General features: G+C 44.4%; 2 protein-coding genes across 3 annotated transcripts in view; both read right to left on the bottom strand.

Moving 5' to 3' along the window:
* Positions 1–2,232, bottom strand: part of MVB12A (multivesicular body subunit 12A) — a 32,917-nt gene extending 30,685 nt beyond the window's left edge. For both annotated transcript variants that reach the window (XR_012235969.1, XM_073598817.1), the window contains exons 1-2: positions 2,098–2,232; positions 996–1,097 (exon numbers count right to left, since the gene is read on the bottom strand). Coding sequence is in view for 1 of the 2 variants with exons in the window: in XM_073598817.1 (XP_073454918.1) it covers positions 996–1,073 (78 nt within the window). In the remaining variant the exon portion in view is untranslated. The remainder of the gene's footprint in view (positions 1–995; positions 1,098–2,097) is intronic.
* A 14,706-nt stretch (positions 2,233–16,938) lies between these two features.
* LOC141108938 (olfactory receptor 5AR1-like) lies at positions 16,939–17,922 on the bottom strand. The gene has a single exon (XM_073600900.1). The coding sequence runs from the start codon at positions 17,920–17,922 to the stop codon at positions 16,939–16,941; it is 984 nt and encodes a 327-aa protein (XP_073457001.1).
* Between the last annotated feature and the right edge of the window lie 9,361 nt (positions 17,923–27,283).

The following is a 27,283-nucleotide window of genomic DNA, read 5'->3' as shown; positions in this document are numbered from 1 at the left end:
ACCTGCACTCAAAGCCGGTAGTTGGATCGGCTTGGGGTGCCGACATCGCAGGCTCCCTGGACAGGCAAGTGTCCTTATATTAAAAGTCAGTAGCTACAGTATTTGGCAGGACGGCAGGAACAGTCCACTGCTGGACATGGGGGAGCTCTGTTTTCTGGAGCATCGAAGGATCAGGTAAGTATAGTCTTTCTGTGCGCCCCTGGACAAAACAGTTAACCCATGCAATGCAGGCACAGGCCCACTGCATGGGGGAAAAAAAAATCCCGGAGTTCTGCTTTAACCTTTAATGCCTATTTAGTATTATCATAGACAATAGGAGTGAGGGGAGATGTGGTGGTGGGTTGTGGGGGAAGAGGGGATAATACCAGTATCTTCATTCCAATAAAGCGGTTATATTACATTTGAAAATCCACCCTTTGGAACATCGCTCTTCCACAAGGTGAATTTTATCAATACACAATGCCAACTCTACAACTTCACTCAGAGGCAATTTGGTGCTTTCCACCGTTCAGAGATTAGGTACTGCATTTAGTAAATAGGGAATAATGTTTTTTCCATACTTGGGAGATGCATCCTAGCCATATTGTGAACCCAAGGATCCCATGGGAGGGTCACAATGGTGACCCAGTAAGGTTGAGCATGACCACCAGATGTGCAATAATGTTCCTGGAACTAGTCCACACCTCCATCATAGAGTTTAGATCAAGATGTTCCATTAACTCAGGCCCACCAACAAGCCTCTGAGTTCTGATTTATTGCCCTGTAAACAATCTTAGCACTCAATCAAGAAGAGAACCCAACAGTGAAGACAGAATATGCATGTATTTGAATAAGCCCAGCTGTGATAAGTTTTCTTCAAAATGGCTGTAGATGGTAGGAGCAAATTACACCAAACAAAACAATAATATACATGCGTATCAGCTGTGCATTTAATTGTTTGAGCTAGAGTTGCCCTTATATAAAAAGGAAAAAAAAAAGAAAAAAAGAAAACTTACTATGTTGTGGCCTTTGGGGCACAGTGACTGGCCAGTAGTCCATGCAAGGCCTGTAAAAGGCTTGGAACGGCCCTCCATTTTATGGAATGGTCTATAAAGGCACTGCAATAAAATTATGGAATTATTAAAAATGTTTATCAAAACAAGCCTGACACATTTATCTGCCCATGTAGAGTATTCCATAACTGCACAGAAACTGTGTACTTTTTGCATTCAATCTGACTCAAGTAACCCTGGCCACCCCTAGAGCCTGACCATGAGTGACCCAGGCCATCAACAGGGCTTGAACATGATTGGCCCAAACTAATCCTAAAGCCTGACCACGAGTGACCCAGACCATCCCTAGAGCATGCCCACAAGTGACCCAGACCATCCCTAGAGCATGCCCACAAGTGACCCAGACCATCCTTAGAGCCTGCCCACGAGTGACCCTGACCATCCTGAGAACCTGCCCACGAGTGACCCTGACCATCCTTAGAACCTGCCCACGAGTGACCCTGACCATCCCTAGAGCATGCCCACGAGTGACCCTAACCATCCCTAGAGCATGCCCAGGAGTGACCCGGACCATCCCTAGAGCATGTCCACAAGTGACCCTGACCATCCCTAGAGTATGCATACAAGTTACCCCGACCATTCCTAGAGCCTGATCATGAGTGACCCAGAACATTCTTAGAGCCTGGCCAAGAATGACCCTGACCATCCCTAGAGCCAGACCCCGCACTATGTAAATTACATACAACTGACTCCTGCACTGTCCCTAGGCTCAAGTTTTAATCCCCTCCCACTATTACCTACATTTTGCCACACCCACTATTTGCTATTGTGTGCTGCTATTACTCCCACCAATCACCACGCCCCCATTCTCAGGAATTGAGTTTCTCTAACATCCCCAGGGGAATACATTTCCGGTGTCACCAGCTTCCTCCACATCTCACAGCCAGTATAGTGAGGAGCATTCCCTACAGATCGTCCTGCCGGTACAGTGATCAGTCCTGTATAGAGCACACTGCCAGTAAACTACACACTGTAGTAGACACTATGGCAATGTCATGTACATCCAGCCCTCTCAATGCCCGGATAATAACAATTCCCCATGTACCTTCTATAGGACGAAGTTCTGCACAAGTCCAACAAGTTCTCCTCTTCCTGGATGGGAGTCACCTAGGGACAGGTAGACACTCCCCCTACAGCACGGAGAGCCGTGCCGCGCATGCGCACAGCCCGGGATGATTGACAGCTGTGGGCGGGGCAGATCGTGGTAAAGTCTGAGCGAAGTTACGAGGAGAAGGCGGAGCCAAGCGGGGAATCTCCCCGAATCACTCTGATTCCTAATGTTCTGTGTAACCGGAGAGATGACGTCAGCTGACCACTCCCCGAGCCGTGTCTCCTCTCCTCATTGGACGGGAAGGAGAGTTCTCCAATAAAACGGTTCGCAGCTTTTCCAGCACCGCTGCCTTGGAAATCACAATAATAACCACTTGATTACCAGGACTTTTCTGGGACTTTTAGTTTAAATTTGTATTTTTTGCTAGAAAATTACTTATAACCCCAAAACATTATATATATATATATATATATATATATATATATATATATATATATATATATATATATATACCTAGAGAATAAAATGATGATTGTTGCAATATTTTACGTCATACTGTATTTTCACAGCAGTCTTTCAAGCGAAATTTTTTGAGAAAAAATTCACTTTTTTTAAATAAATAAAAAAAACGCAGATTAATAGAGACCTAACATGTCATGTTTTAAAATTGCCACACTTGTGGAATGGTGAGAAACTGTGGTAATTAAAAATCTCCAGTGGCGACGCTTTACAAATTGTTACAGATTACCTGTTTAGAGTTACAGAGGAGGTCTAGTGCTAGAATTATTGTTATTATTACTATATATAATTATTGTTCACGGTGATACCTCACATGTGTGGTTTGAACATTGTGTACATATGTGGGCTCGACTTAGGGATGGGGCGCTTTAAATATATATATATATTTTTTTAATTTATTTATTTTGCTTTTTTTTTTTTTTTTTTTTTTTTTTTTTTTTTTTTTTTTACACTGCCCATTTATTTATGTGTTTATTTATTTATTTATCACTTTTATTCCTATTACAAGAAATGTAAACTTCCCTTGTAATAGAAATAAGCATGACGGGTTCTCTTTATTGAGAGATCTGGTGTCAATAAGACCCCAAATCTCTCATTTACCTTTAAAAGCAAAAGAAAAATACATTTTGACTTTAGAAAAAAGAAATAACCCAGTTGATCTGCCAGAGAACCCGGAAAGGACGTCGGAGGTCGCTCCAGTCCTCCAAGGGTATAGAGCCGAGTGGGGGCCATCTTGCCCTCACTCAACATCCTGCCTAGTCATTGGCCACATTGAATCATTTTCCGGGTTTACCAACCGCTCCAGTAAGCTTGGAATTAACTGAGAAGCGGGGTGGGGGGTTCTGGGTTGGTGGCACCTCTCCTGCGGCATAAAAAAGTTGCGAATCCGCCACTGGGACCACTTTTATCTTGTAGAGAATTGCCCACGGTGGTTATGGCAGCCAGCTGCTGCAATAAAACTGGTATTTAACATCAGGCTAGGTTCATACTTCATAGTAGTGCTTTCATACTGATGCGGCCACGGGTGCTAGCAGGGGGTCCAGTGCATCCCCGTACACCGATGCAAATTTTTGTCTGAATTCACACATGAAACGGAACCAAAGACGCAATTTTCCAATGCGGCCCTTTGAGAGCCAGCCAGAGTCTCCTGTCATGTGAATTGAATCCGGAGAAAGCCACATCCAATTCACATCAATGTGAACTCGGCCTCAAAGTAATGATGTATATTTCCTGTGGGCGGTTGGCAAGTGGATAATATTAATTAAAACAATTAAAGACTTGTCCCCAGCAGATACAGTCCATACATATCAGTACATCCATTGCTTTCCATAGTCTGTTTCCACATACAGTTGTGTGAAAAAGTATTTGCCCACTTTCTGATTTTTTTATTTTTTGCATATTTGTCACACTTAACCGCTCACGCCGATATACGTCGGCAGAAGGGCACGTACAGGCAGATTAACGTACCTGTACTTTGCCTTTAAGAAGCGGTTTGTGGGCGCGCGTGCCCCCGCCCGCCGCGACCTCCGTGAGTGTGATCGTGGGTCCCGCTGACTCTATGTCCGTGGGGATACCCGCGATTGTCTGACGGAGAGGAAGAACGGGGAAATGCTGATCTAAACAAGCATTTCCCTGTTCTGCTTAGTGACACTGACACTGATCACCGCTCCCTGTAATCGAGAGCGGTGATCAATGTCGTGTCACACATAGCCCCTCCCCCCCCAGTTAGAATCACTCACTAGGACACACTTAACCCCTACAGCGCCACCTAGTGGTTAACCCCTTCACTGCCAGCCACATTTACACAGTAATCAATGCATTTTTAATTGCACTGATCGCTGTATAAATGTGAATGGTCCCAAAATCTCGCCAAAAGTGTCCGATGTGTCCGCCATAATGTCGTAGTCACTATAAAAGTCGCTGATCATCGCCATTACTAGTAAAAAAAAAAATTAATAATAAAAATGCCATAAAACTATCCCTTATTTTGTAGACGCTATAACGTTTGCGCAAACCAATCAATAAACGCTTATTGCGATTTTTTTTTTTACCAAAAATATGTAGAAGAATACGTATCGGTCTAAACTGAGGGAAAAAAAGTGTTTTTTTTATATAATTTTTGGGGAAATTTATTATAGCAAAAAGTAAAAAATAATGCGTTTTTATTCAAAATTGTCGCAATTTTTTTGTTTATAGCGCAAAAAATAAAAACCGCAGAGGTGATCAAATACCACCAAAAGAAAGCTCTGTGGGAAAAAAAGGACGTCAATTTTGTTTGGGAGCCACGTCGCACAACCGCGCAATTGTCAGTTAAAGCGACGCAGTGCCGAATCGCAAAAAGTCCTCTGGTCTTTGGGCAGCCAAATGGTCTGGGGCTTAAGTGGTTAAATGACTCAGATCATCAAACAAATTTTATTATTACACTAAGATAACCTGAGTAAATACAGAATGCAGTTTTGAAATAATGGTTTCATTTATTAACCACTTACACGCTGGAAGATTTGCCTGCCTAATGACCAAGCCATTTTTTGCAATACAGCACTGCGTCACTTTAACTGACAATTGCGTCCTTTTTTTCCCACAAATAGAGCTTTCTTTTGGTGTTATTTTTGGCGCTATAAACAAAAAAAGCGACAATTTAAAAAAAAATATATACTGTATATTACTTACATTTTGCTGTAATAAATATCCCCCAAAATGTTTTTAAAAATCAAATTTCTTCATAGTTTTGGCCAATATATATTCTCCTACATATTTGTTGTAAAAAAAATCGCAATAAGCATATATTGATTGGTTTGCACAAAAGTTATAGCGTCTACAAACTATGGTTTAGGATAGATTTATGGCATTTTCATTTTTTTTATTTTTTTAATAGTAATGGCGGTGATCAGCGATTTTTAGCAGTAATAATGGCGGTGATCAGCGATTTTTAGCAGTACTGCAATATTGTGGCAGACAGATCGGTCACTTTTGACACATTTTTGGAACCACTGACATTTATACAGCGATCAGTGCTATAAAAATGCACTGATTACTGTATAAATGTCACTGGCAGGAATGGGGTTAACACTAGGGGGCGATTAAGGGGTTAAATGTGTTCCCTCGTTTGTGTTTCTAATTGTGGGGGGATTGGAACTGACTAGAGGAGGAGACATATCATTGTTCCTAGCTAGTAGGAGCAGACGATCTGTGTCTCCTCTCCTCACAGAACAGGGATTTGTGTGTTTACACACACACGTCCCTGTTCTGGCTCTTGTGTCCGGCGGTCATCGCGACTGCCGGCCATGCGCATTGGCTCCCCCCACCGTGCAGCATGCACTTGCGCCTGCTATAGCCATTTAAAGGGCCGACGTACAGTTACGTCAGTTCCCGGGATCGTGCCGACCTGCCGCAGTATAATGACGGCGGCTGGTCGGCAAGTGGTTAGGGCAAAAGCTGCCCAAACCTGCCTGGCTTTATGTGAAAAAGTAATTGCCCCCTAAACCTAATAACTGGTTGTGCCACCCTTGGCAGCAACAACTGCAATCAAGCTTTTGCGATAACTGGCAATGAGTCTTTCACATTGCTGTGGAGCAATTTTAGCCCACTATTCTTTGCAGAATTGTTTTAATCCAGCTACATTGGAGAGTTTTCCAGCATGAATGGCTTGTGTAAGGTCATGATACAGCATCTCAATTGGATTTAAGTCTGGGCTTTGACTAGGCCACTCCAGAAACTAATTGTTGCTTTCTTTAAACCATTGGAGGTGGACTTGCTGTTGTGTTTCGGATCATTGTCCTGCTGCATAACCTAAGTGCACTTTAGCTTGAAGTCACAAACTGATGGCTGCACATTCTCCTTTAGGATTTTCTGGTAGAGCTCAGAATTCATGGATCCATCAATTAGGGTAATGCCGCGTACACACGAGCGGACTTTACGGCAGACTTTGTCCGGCGTACTTTTCGTCGGACTTTACGACGGACTTTCCAAATGAACGGACTTGCCTACACACAATCAATGACGTACGACCGGACTAAAACAAGGAAGTTCATAGCCAGTAGCTAATAGCTGCCCTAGCGTCGGTTTCAAATCTAAGTCCGTCAAACTTTTGAGAAAACAAAGTCCGCTGGAGCCCACACACGATCGAATTGTCAGACGAAATCCAGTACGCCGGACCAAGTATGCCGTAAAGTCTGATCGTGTGTACGCGGCATAAGTTGTCCAGGTCCTGAAGCTGTAAAGCAGCCCCAGACCATCACGCTACCACCACCATGTCTGACTGTTGGTATGATGTTCTTGTTATGAAATGCTGTATTAGTTTTATGCCAGATGTAACAGGAAGCACACCTTCCAAAAATTTAAATTTTTGTCTCATCAGTCCACAGAATATTTGCCTAAAAAGTCTTGGGGATAATCAAAATGTTTTTAGGTAAATGTAAGATTAGCCTTTGTGTTCTTTCTGGTCAGCAGTGGCTTTGGCCTTGGAACTCTCCTATGGATGCCATTTTTGCCCAGTCTCTATTTTATTGTAGAATGATGAACACTGATATTACCTGAGGCAAGCGAGGCCTGCAGTTCTTTAGAAGGAAAAAACAGGGAGGGGGAGGCGCCGACCTGAGTGTAGTATTAAAATGATGACTTTAATAGGATAAGATTAAAAACACTTACAAGATGATAGAAGATGCATGCTCGTCAAAGTAAAGTGCAGTCCTGGCATTCCACATGGCTCTGTGGGTCCCACCGCTGTTCCGGATAGCTGGAAAGAATTGAGCAGCTGGCTAGAATGGATCACAGTGTTTCTCCAGGAGCAAAGGAATCAAGCAGCTCCACACAGACGAGCATGGACCGTGGAACAGGAAGTGATGTCACCGGCGTCTTATGGGACCTAGGCAGGGCTGGAATCTTGTCAATCAGGGCTGCAGTGATGAAAGGCTACGTGCTCTGAGCTGACTGCTCCTTCTATTGGCCTGCTGCCTCTAGATGAGAACAGCTATATATACACAATGGAGAGCATGTGGGTGTGGCTGTGATACTGGAACTTCCAGCAGACCAATCAGTAAACAATAAATTATAGCAAGGGGCAAGTTGAAGCAGGGGTTAACAATCTCAGATTGACAAAAAATAAAAATATATATATGCAGTCAGGTCCATAAATATTGGGACATCAACACAATTCTAATCTAATAATTTGGCTCTATACACCACCACAATGGATTTGAAATGAAACAAGCAATATGTGCTTTACCTGTAGACTTTCAGCTTTAATTTGAGGGTTTTTACATCCAAATCAGGTGAACGGTGTAGGAATTACAGTTTGTATATGTGCCTCCCACTTTTGAAGGGACCAAAAGTAATGGGACAGATTAACAATCATCCATCAAACTTTCACTTTTTAATACTTGGTTGCAAATCCTTTGCAGTCAATTAGAGCCTGAAGTCTGGAACACATAAACATCACCAGACGCTGGGTTTCATCCCTGATGATGCTCTGCCAGGCCTCTACTGCAACTGTCTTCAGTTCCTGCTTGCTCTTGGGGCATTTTCCCTTCAGTTTTGTCTTCAGCAAGTGAAATGCATGCTCAATCGGATTCATGTAACGCCCGTAAAAATTTATGTTGGAAGCAAAGGGATTGTTGTGTGTGATGTGTTGGAGTTCCCAATAATCCATTGTTAGATTTGCGTAGCTTGGGGCGAAGTTTGCCCCCATGGCAGTGCCTTGGGTTTGCAGATAGAACTGATCTTCAAATTCAAAATAATTACGCTTGAGGCAAACAGTTGTTGCCTCAAGTATGAAGTGGGCTTGTTGTGGGTTGATAAGTGGGTCGGTGACTATACTGCAGTTCTTTAGATGTTGTTGTGGGTTCTTTTATGACCTCCTGGATGAGTCACCGTCATGCTCTTGGAGTAATTTTTGTAGGCCGGCCACTCCTGGGAAGGTTCACCACTGTTCCAAGTTATCTCCATTTGTGGATAATGGCTCTCCCTGTGGTTCACTGGAGTTCCAAAGCCTTAGAAATGGCTTTGAAACCCTTCCTAGACCGATACACGTACATTACTTTGTTTCCAATCTGTTCTTAAATTTTTTTTTAGATTGTGCCATGGTGTGTGGCTTTTTGTGATCTGTTAACGTGCTTCACTTTGTCAGACAGCTTCTATTTATGGGATTTCTTGATTCAACGGGTGTGGCAAGTGAAATTTACCTCAGCTTTCTAAAAATTGTGGTTAATCACAGTTCATTCATGATTCAGCACGGGAGGGGGCAATTACTTTTTCACATAGGGCCAGGCAGGTTTGAACAGCTTTTTTTCCTAATAAATTAAATAATCATTTTAAAACTGCTTCTTGGATTTACTTGGGTTATCTTTGTGTAATATTAAAATCTATTTGATGATCTGAATCATTTAAGTGTGAGAAATATGCAAAAATATAAAAAATCAGGAAGGGGGGCAAATACATTTTTACACAGCTGTATGTGTTGCTTTAGGACTCATGCACATGGGTGGACTTAAACGTATGCCTATGGGAGGGCCATGTTTGCATACACAGGTGTTCCATGCGTTCCTCTGCAGGCAGTCCCATTGACATAACACCTGGACACCCCTGTGCATGCAAACGCGGCCCTCATATGGGTGTACACTGTAGTACACCCTGTGTGATAGAGGCCTTACAATGTATTGATTATGAGTGTGCCAACCTGCAGTATGATTTTCAATTAAATTCTTTTAACAATGCAATACATGGAAAGTTGTGTTCACCCATGAGCCCCAATGCTCGTTTATACTACATGCAGCTATACAGGCGCTGTGGATCATTTTACAGAGGGTGTTCAACAGACAGTTAATGTGATTGTAAAGCTATGGATTTAAAAAAATTAAAATAACAAACATGCCACTCTTACCTGCTCTGTGTAATGATTTTGCACAGAGCAGCCCCGATCTGCCTCTTCTCGGGTCTTCCGCCAGGCGCTCCTGGCTCCTCCCTCCTGCTGAGTGCCCTCATAGCAAGCTGCTCCATATGACACACAGGGCAAAGATAGACCCGCCCCCTCCTCATTGCCTTTGGTTGACAGCACCAGGAGCCACTGCTGTGTCTGAGACAATGAGGAAGGAGAGAGCTGAAAGCATAATTCCCAACTGTCCCTGATTTGGAACAAAGTCTCTCTTTTCCCCCTTATTTGTCCCTCATTTTGGCCTTTATAAATGTATATAAAAAATGTTCTATTCTATATTTAATTTTTATCTATTAAAATGTGTTTCCCTGTGCTTAACCTTTCATCCAATTTCTAAATGGCTGCATTTGTAAACTCCAAAAGCCAAAATTGAGGAATAGTAGTTGTAAGAAAAGCACTTGTGGGTTTAACCAATCCTTTTTACAATTCTCCTTTAAGGGGGCATGTCCTATGCCTATATACTTTTGCTAATAGGTGTCCCTCATTCCCATCTCAGAAAGTTGGGAGATATGTGAAAGAGCTTTGGCTCTCATGCACATCACTGGATCGAGGTAAGTATAAGGGCCCTTTCACACGGGCTGTCCAATCAGGTCCGCCTGTCAGTTTTTCAGGCGGATCTGATTGGACCTTGCAGTCTCCCCTATGAAGCAGCAGATGTCAGCAGACACATATGTCCACTGACATCCGCCCCTATCCGATCCGATCCTGTCTGCAAAATCCAGACGATGGTCCTATTTTCCATCCATCTAGCGGATCGGATAGGTTTGGATGAAAATGGACAGGTGGTCTGTTTCTATCCGATTTCCCCACAGAGGAGAGTGGTACTGCACAGCAGAGTGGACAGGACCTGTCTTCCGCCTGCTCAGCAGGGATCAGTGGAGCGATCCCCCGCTAAGCAAGCAGATTCCGTTAGGCGGAGGTGCCCGTGTATATGATGTGACGGCCTTCCAGGCCCTCCAGGGGGCGCGCGCGCCCGCCGCATCACTTGGGTCCCCTTAGGAACAAAATTAACCCCTGCAGCGCCCCCTCCTGGTTAACCCCTTCATTGCCAGTCACATTTATACAGTAATCAATGCATTTTTATAGCAAGGATCGCTGTATAAATGTGAATGGTCCCATAAATGTGTCAAAAGTGTCCGATGTGTCTGCCGCAATATCGCAGTCACAATAAAAATCGCAGATCGCCGCCATTACTAGTAAAAAAAAAAAAAAAATGCTATAAATCTATCCCCTTTTTTTGTAAATGCTAAAACTTTTGCACAAACCAATAAATATACGCTTATTGCGATATTTTTTACCAAAAATATGTAGAAGAATACGTGAGTGCGACAGCGCTGAAAGCTGAAAATTGGCTTGGGCAGGAAGGGGGTGAAAATGCCCTGTATTGAAGTCGTTAAAAGGCATATGCTGACACCTGACTGCCTGCTTTAACCCCTTACTGCCACCACCCCGGGCCTTAAAGAGGATTTAAATGCCACGAGGTGGAGGCAGGCTTTCAGAGCATGTGACTATCACTGTAATTGTCTGTCATAGCAGAAATAAGATATACCCCTGATTAAATCTCAATAGCTTGCACATGTGCATAATCCATAAGGTACTAAAGGGGTGTGACCACATGTTAACACTAGAAATTCTGGAAGACCCCTCTGCACAATGCTATACACCCTTTCTAGCAAACAGGGATTTGTACTGTAGTTCACACATATTGCAAGGGGTCAGAAGTATGCACTGTACAGAGTGCAGCAGTCAGAAGTATGCACTGTACAGAGTGCAGGGGTCAGAAGTATGCACTGTACAGAGTGCAGGGGTCAGAAGTATGCACTGTACAGAGTGCAGGGGTCAGAAGTATGCACTGTACAGAGTGCAGGGGTCAGAAGTATGCACTGTACAGAGTGCAGGGGTCAGAAGTATGCACTGTACAGAGTGCAGGGGTCAGAAGTATACACTGTACAGAGTGCAGGGGGTCAGAAGTATGTACTGTGCAGCGGTCAGAAGTATGCACTGTACAGAGTGCAGCGGTCGGAAGTATGTACTGTACAGAGTGCAGGGGTCAGAAGTATGCACTGTACAGAGTGCAGGGGTCAGAAGTATGCACTGTACAGAGTGCAGGGGTCAGAAGTATGCACTGTACAGAGTGCAGGGGTCAGAAGCATGCACTGTACAGAGTGCAGGGGTCAGAAGCATGCACTGTACAGAGTGCAGGGGTCAGAAGCATGCACTGTACAGAGTGCAGGGGTCAGAAGCATGCACTGTACAGAGTGCAGGGGTCAGAAGCATGCACTGTACAGAGTGGAGGGGTCAGAAGTATGCACTGTACGGAGTGCAGGGGCCAGAAGTATGCACTGTACAGAGTGCAGGGGCCAGAAGTATGCACTGTACAGAGTGCAGGGGCCAGAAGTATGCACTGTACAGAGTGCAGGGGCCAGAAGTATGCACTGTACAGAGTGCAGGGGCCAGAAGTATGCACTGTACAGAGTGCAGGGGCCAGAAGTATGCACTGTACAGAGTGCAGCAGTCAGAAGTATGTACTGTACAGAGTGCAGGGGTCAGAAGTATGTACTGTACAGAGTGCAGGGGTCAGAAGTATGCACTGTACAGAGTGCAGGGGTCAGAAGTATGCACTGTACAGAGTGCAGGGGTCAGAAGTATGCACTGTACAGAGTGCAGGGGTCAGAAGTATGCACTGTACAGAGTGCAGGGGTCAGAAGTATGCACTGTACAGAGTGCAGGGGTCAGAAGTATGCACTGTACAGAGTGCAGGGGTCAGAAGTATGCACTGTACAGAGTGCAGGGGTCAGAAGTATGCACTGTACAGAGTGCAGGGGTCAGAAGTATGCACTGTACAGAGTGCAGGGGTCAGAAGTATGCACTGTACAGAGTGCAGGGGTCAGAAGTATGTACTTTACAGAGTGCAGGGGTCAGAAGTATGCACTGTACAGAGTGCAGGGGTCAGAAGTATGCACTGTACAGAGTGCAGGGGTCAGAAGTATGCACTGTACAGAGTGCAGGGGTCAGAAGTATGCACTGTACAGAGTGCTGTACTGTACAGAGTGTGGGGGGCATGCACATACTGTGCTTCAACCCAGACACACCGTTTCCTTGTTTAGGACGAAGTAACACACACATATGCAACAATAAACGCTGATGCAGGAGCCATCAGCATTTACCTGTGCATGGCCTCATACAGCCATTCACTTGCATTGGCAGCTGTACATTACACATGCAGCTCCCCAGGTTCCGAAAAGTAGATTTTACACCTCAGTACATATGAGCACTTATGGTTCAGTTACAGTGTAAGAATGGGAAGGGGATCTGTTACTGAATTGATGTAGACACAAATCAGGTTTCCTGCCCCACCAGACAGGGCTATCCTATGTGGCACAGCAGTGTAGATCTCTGGATTGGATTGACATAATTACAAATTCTTTGGCAGGGAAAACAGATTACTTACATGTATTTTATGTGTGAAATCAACTGTTTAACTGCAAATAAGTTTTAAGGTTTTCAGTAATTGTTTTAAATTATTATATTCTCCTAGTAGCACATGGTTACATTTAAATGGGGGGGGGGGGGGTTAAATTGTCGGTAAAAAAAACCCCAGTTGAGCAGTGCTTTTACTGTCCCCCAACTGCTCCTTCTTTAGCTGGGAGTGTACACCTTAACCCTAGTGAGGGGTTAAATGGGTTAAAGCAGGGGGTGAGGAGGTGCTACAATGCCTCCTCACTGCCTGTCAAATGCTCTCTGAAGAACAACCTGAACACAGGTAATTCCTTAGAGGCCAAAGTAAGTGTGAATAGGGCCCTTAGGGCCAATTTACACCTTTGCGTTGTTAATGCATGTTGCATTTTATTTTAATGAGCTTCTTAACACGACAAAAAATATGCATGCACTATATTTAACTATGCTGTGCAGGAACATGAGTTGTAGTGCAATGCAGGTGCATTGGGAAAGCTGCATTGGGGTGCCATGCAGCATCACCGCACATAACAAGTGTGCTGCACTTTGCCGCAGCACAAAGGTGTGATAAATATGTTTTGGCCAGAAGTCATATAAACATTATACCTCAAGCCTCCACTACACCATAAGCCTCCAGCGACCCTGTGCCGTACACCTCTCAATGCTCCAGTTCTTCATTATCTGCCACCCATCTTTCTCCGCTACTGGGAGTATCTGTTCCTGATGAATGACCTGGGGGTAGTCCAGCTAATCCCAAACTCCTGAGAAGGGATCCATGGTGGAACACCAACTATCTCTCAAAGAAGAATGAAGCCACACAGAGAATGAGGATTCTCATCCTGACCTGTCACAGTAGTATGTTTGTCTGTCTTGTCTCTTACCTCACATAGAAAGAGAAATACTCAAAAGAGATTTAGGCAGTTCTCTTCTGTGCAAAGGGCTAAAAAGAGATTGTAGACAGTCCACTTTGGGACTACACTACATAAGAATACAGTGTTTGCTGTACATCTCTTCTCTGCTATCCTGTCTGTGTGCGCATGCTCAGTTGCAATTGTTGGAAGAGAGCGTACCCAATTACAGAGGATAGACAGCAGGACCTGTTTGCCCAGAGTACGGTAGAATTGTCTGAAAAGAGAAAAGAGAGCAAACTGGGCAATAGACCCGTAAGAGCAAAGAACACATTGCAGTACACAACTACTTCTTGAAGAAGATGGAGTCACACAAAGAAGGAGGACCTGCATCTCACCCTGTCACGTTAGTATATGTTTGTGTGTCGTGTCTCTCACGTCACATAAAGAAATGCTCACAAAATGAGCTTCAGGCAGTTCTCTTTTGTGCAAAGGGCTAAAAAGAGATTGTAGACAGTCCACTTTGGGACTATACTACATGATAATACAGTGTTGCTGTATATCTCTTCTCTGCTGTCCTGTCTGTGTGTGCATGCTTGACTGTAAAGTGTGGGAAGAGGGTGTAACCCTTTACGGAGGATAGACAGCAGGACCTGTTCACCCAGCGTACGGTAAAATTGTCTGGAGACAAGAAGAGAGCAAACTGGACAATAGACCCATAAGAACAAAGAACACATTGCAGTACACAACTACTTCTCAAAGAAGATGAAGCCACACAGAGAAGGAAGATCGGCATCTTGCCCTGTCATGGTATTATATGTTTGTCTGTCTTGTCTTGTCTCTCACCCCACATAGAATGAGTAATGCTCAAAAAATTACCTTTAGGCCATTCTCTTCTGTGCAAAGGCCTAAAAAGAGATTGTAGACAGTCCACTTTGGGACTACATTGCATGAGAATACAATGTTTGCTGTTCATCTCTTCTCTGCTGTCCCATCTGTGTGCGCATGCTCGGCTGTAAAGTGTGGGAAGAGAGTGTACCCTTTTACAGAGGATGGACAGCAGGACTTGTTTGCCCAGAATATAGTGAATTGTCTGGAGACAAGAAGAGAGCAAACTGGGCAATAGAACCGTAAGAATAAAGAACACATTGCAGCACACCACTACCTCTCTAAGAAGATGAAGCCACACAGAGAAGGAGGATCTGCATCTCGATCTGTCACAGTAGTATATGTTTGTCTGTATTGTCTTGTCTCTCACCTCACATGGAAAGAGAAATGCTCAAAAAATGAGCTTTAGGCAATTCTCTTCTGTGCAAAGGGCTAAAAGAGATTGTAGACAGTCCACTTTGGGACTACACTAATGAGAATACAGTGTTTGTCCTGCTGTCCTGTCTGTGTGTGCAGTCTCGGCTGTAAAGTGTGGGAAGAGGAAATACCCCTTTACAGAGGATAGACAGCAGGACCTGTTCACCCAGAGGACGGTCAAATTGTCTGGAGATGAGAAGAGAGCACACTGGGCAACAGACCCATAAGAACAAAGAACACATTGCAGTACACAACTACTTCTCAAAGAAGATGAAGACGAGCATGCACACACAGACAGGACACCAGAGAAGAGATGTACAGAAAACACTATATTCTCATGTAATGTAGTGGACTCTCTACAATCTCTTTTTAGCCCTTTGCACAGAAGAGAACTGCTGAAAGCACATTTTTTGAGCATTTACCTTTCTATGTGAGGTGAGAAACAAGACCGACAAACATATACTACCGTGACAGGGCGAGATGCAGATCCTCCTTCTCTGTGTGCCTTCATCTTCTTTGAGAAATAATAGTGTACTGCAATGTGTTTTTTGTTCTTATGGGTCTATTACCCAATTTGCTCTCTTCTGTTTTCCAGACAATTCTATCACTCTGGGTGAACAGGACCTGCTGTCTATCCTCTGTAAAGAGGTACACCTTCTTCTCACACATTACTTCTGAGCATGCACACACAGACGGGACGGCAGAGAAGAGATGTACAGCAAACACTGTATTTTCATGTAGTGTACTGTCTACAATCTCTTTTTAGGCTTTTGCACAGAAGAGAACTACCTAAAGTTTATTTTTTGAGCATTTCTCTTTCTATGTGAGTACACATTGGCCCCTGTACCATGTGACCACTGTGACTAATCACAGAGATCACAAAAATACACAATTAGTGGCAAGGCTACAAATAAAAGCCAATGTGTACTATTGACATGTGATCGCTGTAATTGGTTGGTGATTGGTTTGTCAAGTGTCTGGTGGACACCGCAGGTAACAGATCACACTGGTGCACGTTCCCTAGAGAGCACGCAAGGCAGGAGAGTGGGAAGACATCATATGACGCCTTCCCAGGGCTAATAGTTCTCCTGTCCAGCTGTCATTTTAGAATGGGGCAGGAGGTGGTTAAGATATTTTTTGCTGGACAGTACACAATTTCACTCTGTGGGATTTATGATGATTGTATGATACACATTATTTTGACTGGATTATTGTTGTTTTCTACACCTTATTTTGGTTTGAGGGTAGCACTGCACTATATTTGATATAGTTCATCAATCTCAGGGGGTTCTTCTACCACTACCCTCATCCAAGGGGGTTCTTCTCCTACCAATCACCAATTTCAGGGGCAGCACCAGTAAAGGGGAACTTCAATGACCCCTAATGTAAGGGAGCACTTTTCTACTAAAACATTGTATGTATGCTGGAATCCATGTGCACTTACCTATGTGCATCATGGACACATAGTAAATATTTAGTCATATGGTCTGCTCGACTGGTCAATCAGATGTACTGTCACAGAACATAAATAGTGCTATGTTGGCATTTTCATTATGTGGGCAGCTTCTAAACATTTTCTTGCATATGCAGAACATTGAGATATAATTATTTTAATGAATATTTGAAAATTGTGGGAACTTTATTATTTACCTCTGCAGTTCAACTATTGACTAAACTTTCTTTACAATACCTATGTTATACCCATTATGAAATAAAACCTACGATCCATCAAATATACAACACCATTTTAATAATATTCATTGAAGAAAAGTTGAAAGGCTAAAAGAGTGGTTTATTGGTCTTATTCACCAGTCGCCAGAAGGCGAGTTTCACATCTTTGTTTTTCAAACTGTAGATTAGTGGGTTTAACATGGGCGTTAGTGCTGTATAGAACAGTGAAACTAATTTATCAGATTCCAGTGTGAATGCCGAGGTGGGTCTCATGTACAAACAGAAAAGTGTCACATAGAGCAAAGATACAACAGTGACATGAGAGGAACATGTGTAGAAAGCTTTCCACCTGCCGGTACTGGAGTGGATCCTAAGAATGGCACGGATGATGTAGATGTAAGACATAATGGTAAGAGAGAAGGGGAGGACCCCAACAAACAATGACATTATATATATTAGAAGTTCCATTTTATTGGCACTGTGGCAGAAAAGCTTCATAATAGCCAGAAGATCACAGAAAAAGTGGTTAACAATATTAGAGTTAAAGCAATAGATGTCATAAATGATAAAAATAGTAGGAAGCGCTTCCAGGAATCCCAGAATCCAACACATCGTTGCCATAAGTGTGCACACCTTCTTGTTCATAATCATAGTGTACTGTAGAGGGATACAAATGGCAACATAGCGATCGTAACTCATGGCAGTTAGCAGCAAAAACTCACAGCAGAGGAAAGTAACATAGAAATACATTTGAGCAATACAAGCTGAGAATGAGACCTTTTTATTCCCAGAGACATATGTATCCAGTGTCTTGTGCATAGTTACTGTACTGTAGAAAACATCCATGATTGATAAATGACATAGGAAGTGATACATTGGTGTGTGCAGTTGTGTATTCATGCATATTAGAAGTAAAATTATTAAATTTCCACCAAGAATTATGAGGTAGATGAGTAGAACTTGGAGGAAGATAGGGGCTTGCAGCTGTAATAAGTCAGTAATTCCACTTATGATGAAATAATTCTGCCAAGTAAGATTCTTCTCTTCCATCATGAGGAGTGTAGCAATAGTACCTAGAAATGTTAATTTCATATAGCCATAATATCCACTTATAATAGACACAATGGGTTTGTTTTACTGAAGAAGCAGAGGCTTTTCACTGGTAAATAAAGAGAAACCATGTTAACTTTGAATATCCAACAATATGGGGGAACAAAAGATTTCTTGATCATACATCACTGGACCCAGAGTATTCATTACATAGTGGGTTAGATAGGCACCATCGGTGATTGGACACTGGTTAACCCCAATTAAGGAGAATTCCTCCCCTATATAACCCCTCCCATACGGGGAGGACCTCAGTTTTTTCATCAGTGTCTAAGGTGGTTAGTCACGTAAAACATGTGCTGTGAAGAAAGCTCCAGTTTGGTCCCTGCGGGGGCTTAAAGGGCTATGCTGACTGGATCCATATCTCGGGCCGATATTTTGACTCCCAAGATGGTATGGTACCCGGGCCTCATCATCCGAAGAAGTGAGGTTTTGCCTGTAAGTCTCTCTTTAAAGGACTGGGCTCTGAGAAAACCAGGCTTGGTGTACTATTAAAACAGTGGCACGAAAGTTTCTGGCAGAGTCTTTTACAGGTCCAGGTAAGAGGTTTCTCTGAGTAGGAACCCAAAAAACCCTGAAGGTTGGCACAACGCTACCCGCCGTGATGGGTGAAGGCTGGAAACTGGAAAATATATATATATTTCTTACAAATGGATTTTCTTCAATGAGTAGTGCATGTCTTACCTGATTTCCACCACTAGAGGGAGTAAGGAGCAAACTTACTTGCTTTTCAGATACACACTCAGTGAAGCTGGTGTCCAATCGCTTACTTCCTCCACTGCAGGTGTGCAGACGCCAGGTGGCTAATTTAAAAGCCCAGAGCATTCAGAGCTCTGTAAAGAGATGGACACAGAGTGTGGGCAGTGAGCATCCTAAAGTGGTCGGATCCAGGCTAATCATAAGACACCTACTCGGCATCAGGTTGTGCAGTATTAAGCATATATGTATATTGTGAGACTTTTAGCACAACAGTGATTGCATATGTACTAGTACCTCTGCTTTGTAGCTTGGGACTGTCTCCTCGTAAGAGGGTCTCGGGAGGAGGTAACAAAGGCACAAGAAAGTCACCGCCTGTGTCTAGGGGTCCTAAAGATGCCTGCAGATTACCATTCCCCCCTGCAAGACTGGAGCCAGCCTCACAGGATGAGTCAGTGCCCCTGTCAGGTTTTGCAGCCTCTCCTAATGTTACAGCCCCAGCGTATGTCACAGAGGATTCCCTTAGGGCTACATTGGAGGGTTCTGAGGGAAGAATTATGAATTTTATTTCAGCTTCCTTAAAAGATAGCACAAAAAGGGGTAGATCCCCTCCCTCTGCTGCACTTTCTCTTTCAGATGATTCTTCTGACAATGAGGAGAGATCCCTATCCAGAGATAGGGATCAAGAGCAGTTTGAGGATTCAGAGGAAGAGGAGAGAGCTTTTTCCTCTCAGGCACTCAAGAAGCAGGTCCCGTATTATACTGAAATAGTGCGTTCCACATTTAAAATGCCCTCTGCTGAGGCTGCTACATCCTCTGTTTCTTCCCTGGGGGTCAGAAGGATCCCACAGACTGCCTTTTCCTTTCCAATTCATCCTTTAATGGATAAATTGTTGTATGAGGACTGGGGACATCCCAATAAACTGTTTACTCCTAAAAGGTTTTCTATGCTTTATCCTCTGGAGGAAAGCTTCACCAAGAAGTGGGAGGTCCCATCCGCGGATGCGGCTGTCTCTTGTGTGAATAAAAACCTGGCCTGTCCCTTGGACAATGCTCAGGTGTTTAAAGAGCCAACTGATAAAAAGCTGGAAACTTTATTAAAAGCCTCCTTCTCCATGGCTGGCGCTGTAGTCCAACCTACAGTCGCAACTGTGGGTTTGTGTCAATTCCTCAAGGAACAGGTTAAGCAGATGCTTGGCCTCCTTCCCAGTGAGGAAGTGGAGAACTATGCAGACCTTCCACAGGTGCTGTGTTTTATGATTGATGCCATTCTGGATTCTGCCCAGCAAGCATCTTGTTTGTCTCTCCTGTTGGTACACATGCGCAGGTCCCTTTGGCTTAAAAGTTGGGCAGCAGAGCTTTCATGCAAAAGATATTTAGCTGGCTTCCCATTCAAAGGGGAATGCCTATTTGGGGATGACCTAGATAATTTTATCCAAAAAAATTACAGGTGGTAAATCTACACTCCTACCAGTTAAGAGGAGTAAAGGTCCACCATTCAAACAGTCTCTTTCCCCTTCCTCTGGAACATCAGGCTCTAAGCAGTGGCGACGGCCTTCCCAATCTACTTTCAGAGGAAAGGCCCATGGTCACACCCAAGGGCAGAAAAAGGCTTGGGGACGAAAGCCTGCCAAGTAGAGCCCCAAAACATCCCTGTGAAGGGGCGCCCCCACTCGGCCGAGTGGGGGGAAGGCTCCTACAGTTTTAAGGAGCCTGGCGGGAAGAGGTTCAAGACAAGTGGGTGGTCTCTTCAGTATCTCTAGTTTACAAAATAGAGTTCCTAGAGCTTCCACCAGCTCGTTTCCTAAGGTCAAGAGTTCCCAAAGATCCAGTAAAGTGAGAACTGCTACTACTGGCCTTAGATCGCTTACTATCCCAGGGAGTGATAATAGAAATGAACCCAAAAGATCAGGGTTCAGGGTTCTACTCAAATCTCTTCACCGTTCCAAAGCCAAATGGAGATGTCAGACCCATCCTAGATCTAAAGGATCTGAATCAGTTTCTACACATTCGATCCTTCCGAATGCAGTCAATTCGTTCGGTGGTCTCCACCCTGCAGGATGCATATCTTCATGTGCCGATTTTTCCCGCTCACCAAAGATATCTAAGGTTCGCGGTAGACCAGCGCCATTTCTAGTTTGTGGCCCTTCCTTTCGGTCTCACTACAGCTCCTCGAATTTTTACAAAAATGCTAGACCCTCTCTTAGCAAATCTAAGAGCTTAGGGCATAAATGCGGTAGCTTATCTAGACGATTTGCTACTCATAGAGCAATTGGTGGCACACCGGAACCGCGCTGTCTTCAAGACAGCAAGACATTTGGAAAGACTAGGCTGGATAATCAACCTAGAAAAGTCTTCTTTGCAACCTTCAACAAGGTTGGAGTATCTAGGCATGATCATAGACACCGCTCAAGGCAGGGTGTTTCTACCAGAGCCAAAGATCATGGCCGTAAGAGCTCTAGTCCGCTTAGTATTAAGCAAAAAGAGTCCATCCATTCGGCTATGTATGAGACTGTTAGGAAAGATGGTTGCCACTTTCGAGGCTGTTCCATTTGCCCAGTTTCACTCAAGGCCCCTGCAGAGAAGCATTCTCGCAGCTTGGAACAAAAAGACTCATGCCTTGGATCTTCTGATGTGCCTATCCCCAAGGATGCGCAAAAGCCTCAATTGGTGGTTACGAAATTTTGAAAGGCAAGGCCTTTCTTCCACTACAATGGAAGATCGTAACCACAGATGCCAGTCTGACAGGCTGGGGAGCAGTTCTGGAAGAAACATGTAAGCAGGGAAGATGGTCTGAGAGACGCTTGCTCATCAATATTCTAGAAATTCGGGCAATTTACTTGGCCCTCATGGACTGGTCTTACAGGCAATTCGACAATGCCACGGCTGTGACTTACATCAATCACCAAGGAGGCACCAGAATTCTGGATGCCCAAAGGGAGGTGAATCGCATTCTTGCATGGGCAGAAAGCCATGTTCCCTGCCTGTCTGCGGTATTCATCCCAGGAGTGGAAAATTGGCAAGTGGATTTCTTAAGCCGCCGGAAATTATGCCCAGGAGAATGGTCCCTACCCCCCGACATATTCCAGACCATATGTCAAAGGTAGGGAACACCTTGGTATGCAGAGATCGTAAAGATGGCAGTAGGCAGGCCTTGGGTCCTTCCATTCTGGCCAGATCTGCTCACACAGGGTCCGATTTGCCACCCTGCTTTACGAAGTCTAAATTTGACGGCTTGGCTGCTGAAACCCACATTTTAAAAGACCGTGGGCTCTCTGAGTCAGTCCTTTCCACTCTGGTCAATGAAGGCTTATTTACTACAAAATCTGGAAGGCATATGTTTCCTGGTGTGAACCAGGGGATGGCATCCTAGAAGGTATATGATTAGCAGAATCTTGACCTTTCTTTAGTTAGGCCTAGAAATGAGATTGGCTTTGAGGACTATCAAAGTCCAAATTTCGGCTTTGTCTGTATTTTTTCAGAAGCCAATTGCTTCACATTCCCTTGTCCGGGCCTTTATTCAGGGGGCACTGCGGTTGAATCCACCAGTCAAACCTCCAGTATGCCCATGGGATTTGAATTTGGTGTTGTTGGCTTTACAGGGACAACCCTTTGAGCCACTCCACCTGGCTCCTTTAGCGCTTCTGACTAAAAAATTAATCTTCTTGATAGCCATATCCTCTGCTAGGAGAGTATCAGAATTGGCAGCTTTTTCTTGTAAAGAGCCATATTTAATTATTCACAAGGACAGCATTGTTATGCGTCCTAATCGTTCCTCCTTACCTAAGGTGGTTTCAGGATTCCATTTGAATCAAAATGTAATCCTACCATACTTTTTTCCAGATCCGCAGTCCGCGGAGGAAGAATCTTTGCACACTCTTGATGTGGTTAGAGCAGTCAGTGTCTACCTGCAGGCAACCGCTCAGATACGGAAAACTGATTGTTTGTTTTTTCTGCCAGATGGCCATAAGAAAGGCCAAGCAGCATCGAAATCCACTCTTTCTAGATGGATTAGACAGGTTATTTTTCAGGCTTGTGATATAAAGAGGAAGACTCCTCCTTTTCATGTGAAAGGGCACTCAACTAGGGCTGTTAGTGCTTCTTGGGCAGTGCATCACCAGGCCTCCATGGCTCAGATCTGTAAGGCTGCGACTTGGTCCTCAGTCCATACATTCACCGGATTCTATCAGGTGGATGTAAGAGGGCAAGAGGATACCGCCTTCGGGCGCAGTGTACTGCAGGCTGCAGTTTAGTTCCTCTGGTCCGTTTTGCGGTCTATATTTTCTGATCTGTGTCTCCCTCCCCTCAAATGAGCATTGCTTTGGTACTTCCCACTATGTAATGAATACTCTGTGTCCAATGATGTATGATCAAGAAAATAGGATTTTTAAATACAGCTTACCTGTAAAATCCTTTTCTTGAGAGTACATCACGGGACACAGAGCTCCTGCCCTTCTATGGGTTTTACGTGGTTACCTATTGCTTTGCTACAAAACTGAGGTCCTTCCCATATGGGAGGGGTTATATAGGGGACGAATTCTCCTTAATTGGGGTTAACCAGTGTCCAATCACCGATGGTGCCTATCTAACCCACTATGTAATGGATACTCTGTGTCCCGTGATGAACTCTCAAGAAAAGGATTTTACAGGTAAGCTGTATTTAAAAATCCTATTTTTAGCTTGCACATGATAGAATGATTGAAGTGAGCACAGCATCAACTTACCGTATATACTTGAGTATAAGCCGACTTTTTCAGCACATTCCTGCTTTGTCATGCAGTCTTAACTGTTCGGCGGCCGTCCACTGTAACAAAGCCCCGCCTTCTCCTCGTCGGTGATAGACGGAACACTGAACACTGATACAATGCTGGGAAACTGAATCAGTGTTCCGTCTATCACGGACAAGGAGGAGGCGGGGCTTTGTTACAGTGGACGGCCGCTGAACTAAGACTGCAGTTGCATGACACAGCGGGAGACACCAGCTGTTTGTAATCAAAGGTACAGGTGGGCACAGTGAGGCTTCAGATGGGCACAGCGAGGCTGCAAATGGGCACAGTGAGGCTGCAGATGGGCACAGCGAGGCTGCAAATGGGCACAGTGAGGCTGCAGATGGGCACAGTGAAGCTGCAAATGAGCACAGTGAGGCTGCAGATGGGCACAGTGAGGCTGCAAATGGGCGCAGTGAGGCTGCAGATGGGCACAGTGAGGCTGCAATTGGGTACAGTGAGGTTGCAATTGGGCACAGTGAGGCTGCAGATGGGCATTGTTTACCAGTAGCTGCTGCATTTCCCACCCTAGACTTATACTTGAGTCAATACATTTTCCCAGTTGTTTATGGTAAAATTAGGTGCCACGGCTTATATTTGGGTCGGCTTATACTCGATTATATACGGTATTCACTGAACTAAGCCAACCCTTACTTTGGGAAGTGACTATAATCTTTGCTAAGTATAAGAATAGTCTTTGCCTTTTTAGTAAATCAGTCCCCACTATCTAAAACGATCTTCTTTCATGCAAAATGTGAAAACAATATTTATAAAGTTATGACAAGTACTAATAGCTCAGGATTTGTTTGTCATGGTCAGTCAGTGTTATGGAGGTCAGTCTGTAGAGTTCATGGGCGGATCCAGAGTCTTGTCTCGGGAGGGGCACTGCCAGAAAATCAATTTATTGTTGTGGGCAATTTATCGGGGAAATGGCTGGTGTTGGCGCTTCAATCATCCCAGCACCATGGTTGTTACAGTGTTAGGATGATTGAAGCGCATTATTTCTATAATTACATTGTAATATAAAATGAAATAGTTCAACTCACCATAATGCAGAATCAGTGGGAGCCCTGAGTGTGTCACTTGCCACGTCACCTGCCACACGTTGCGGATTGTCACTTGCCACGTCACCTGCCACACGTTGTGGATTGTCACTTGCCACGTCACCTGCCACACGTTGCGGATTGTCACTTGCCACGTCACCTGCCACACGTTGCGGATTGTCACTTGCCACGTCGCCTGCCACACCTTGTGGATTGTCACTTGCCTGCCACCAGATGCAGATTGTCACTTGCCACATCACCTGCCACACCTTGTGAATTGTCACTTGCCACGTCACCTGCCACACCTTGCGGATTGCCACGTCACCTGCCACACCTTGTGAATTGTCACTTGCCACGTCACCTGCCATACCTTGTGGATTGCCACTTGCCACGTCACCTGCCACACATTGCGGATCGTCACTTGCCACGTCACCTGCCACACATTGCAGATTGTCACTTGCCACGTCACCTGCCACATCTTGTGGATTGTCACTCGCCTGTTGAGGTGTTTTGGTTGTCTCTTGCTGTGTCCCAGACTCCCAGACTGAGTCAGGCAGCAGAGAGATAATGTAATCTCTCTGCTGCCTGCCCACTGAGGGCGGAAGTTACTGCAGGGATGCAGGGCTGGCGGAGAGAGATGATCTCATCTGTCTGCTCCCCTGCCCCTGGCTAACTGATTGGCCAGCTGCCAACACACTGAGTCACCTGGCAGCCCGGCCTGCCCACAAATCGCGCCGCCCGCCCTCAAACTGCACCACTTGGTCCGCCCGCTATCGTAACCGCCGGCTTTGTCACCCGCCCTCGGAGCCGCCGGCTATGTCACCTGCCCGAGGAGCCGCCGGCTATGTCACGCGCCCACGGAGCCGCCGGCTATGTCACCTGCCCGAGGAGCCGCCGGCTATGTCACCCGAATTTCTCGGCGGTGGCAATTGCCCCCCCCCCTGGATCCGCCCCTGGTAGAGTTGCAGTCTAGTGTCAGTAACTTCTGCATTAGCCAAATGTTTTCTTGGTACAGTATTATCAAGCCAACCAGTGGGTATGGAGATTTAGGAACGTACAGTGCCTTGAAAAAGTATTCATACCCCTTGATATTTTACACATTTTGTCGTGTTACAACAAAAAAACGTAAATGTATTTTATTGGTATTTTATGTGATAGACCAACACAAAGTGGCATATAATTGTGAAGTAGAAGGAAAATGATAAATGGTTTTCACATTTTTTTTACAAAAAATACGTGAAAAGTGTGACGTGCATTTGTATTCAGCCCCCTTTACTCTGATACCCCCAACTAAAATCTAGTGCAACCATTTGCCTTCAGAAGTCACCTAATTAGTAAATAGAGTCCACCTGTGTGTAATTTAATCTCAGTATAAATACAGCTGTTCTGTGAAGCCCTCAGAGGTTTGTTAGATAACCTTAGTGAACAAACAGCATCACGAAGGCCAAGGAACACACCAGACAAGTCAGGGATAAAGTAGTGGAGAAGTTTAAAGCAGGGTTAGGTTATAAAAAATATCTCAAGCTTTAAACATCTCACAGAGCACTGTTCAATCCATCATCCGAAAATGGAAAGAGTATGGCACAACTGCAAACCTACCAAGATATGGCCGTCCACCTAAACTGACCGGGCAAGGAGAGCATTAATCAGAGAAGCAGCCAAGAGGCCCATGGTAACTCTGGAGGTGTTGCAGAGATCCACAGCTCAGGTGGAAGAATCTGTCTACAAGACTACTATTAGTCATGCACTCCACAAATATGGCCTTATGGAAGAGTGGCAAGAAGAAAGCCATTGTTGAACGAAAGCCATAAGAAGTCCCATTTGCAGTCTGCGAGAAGCCATGTGGGGGACACAGCAAACATGTGGAAGAAGGTGCTCTGGTCAGATGAGACCAAAATTGAACTTTTTGGCCTAAAAGCAAACCGCTATGTGTGGTGGAAAACTAACACTGCACATCATCCTGAGCACACCATCCCCACCATGAAACATGGTGGTGGCAGCATCATGTTGTGGGGATGCTTTTTTCAGCAGAGACAGGGAAGCTGCACAGAGTTGATAGGAAGATGGATGGAGCCAAATACAGGGCTATTTTAGAAGAAAACCTGTTAGAGTCTGCAAAAGACTTGAGACTAGGGCAGAGGTTCACCTTCCAGAAGGACAATGACGCTAAACATACAGCCAGAGCTACAATGGAATGGTTTAGATCAAAGCATATTCATTTGTTAGAATGGCCTAGTCAAAGTCCAGACCTAAATCCAATTGACAATCTGTGGCAAGACTTGAAAACTGCTGTTCACAGACACTCTCCATCTAATCTGACAGAGTTTGAGCTATTTTTCAAAGAAGGATGGGCAAAAATGTCACTCTCTAGATGCGCAAAGCTGGTAGAGACATCCCCAAAAAGACTTGCAGCTGTAATTGCAGTGAAAGATGGTTCTACAAAGTTCTGACTCAGGGGGGCTGAATACAAAATGCACACCACACTTTTCAGATATTTTGAAAACCATTTATCATTTTCCTTCCACTTCACAATTATGTGCCACTTTGTGTTGGTCTATCACATAAAATCCCAATGAAATACATTTACGTTTTTGGCTGTAACATGACAAAATGTGAAAATTTTAAGGCACTGTAACTGCACATATAAATAATGCATGTGTACTTGAAAGATGAACTCCTTGCAAACAGCTAAATACGGAGATGAAACGCCTGCGTGGAGACTTGTTTTTACCTTCCCAAGGTTTTTCATTTCTATCCAACCAGTTCTGGGATTTACAGCTCTGCCACATAGCATTTTTGTCTGCTGCAGTTAAGTTACAATTACAAGTCTTTTCCTTCCCC

Source organism: Aquarana catesbeiana, linkage group LG09 (genome assembly GCF_042186555.1).
Source record: "Aquarana catesbeiana isolate 2022-GZ linkage group LG09, ASM4218655v1, whole genome shotgun sequence".
NCBI lineage: Eukaryota > Metazoa > Chordata > Amphibia > Anura > Ranidae > Aquarana > Aquarana catesbeiana.
Note: the sequence above shows the minus strand (reverse complement) of the source record. Positions and strands in the feature narration are given on the sequence as shown.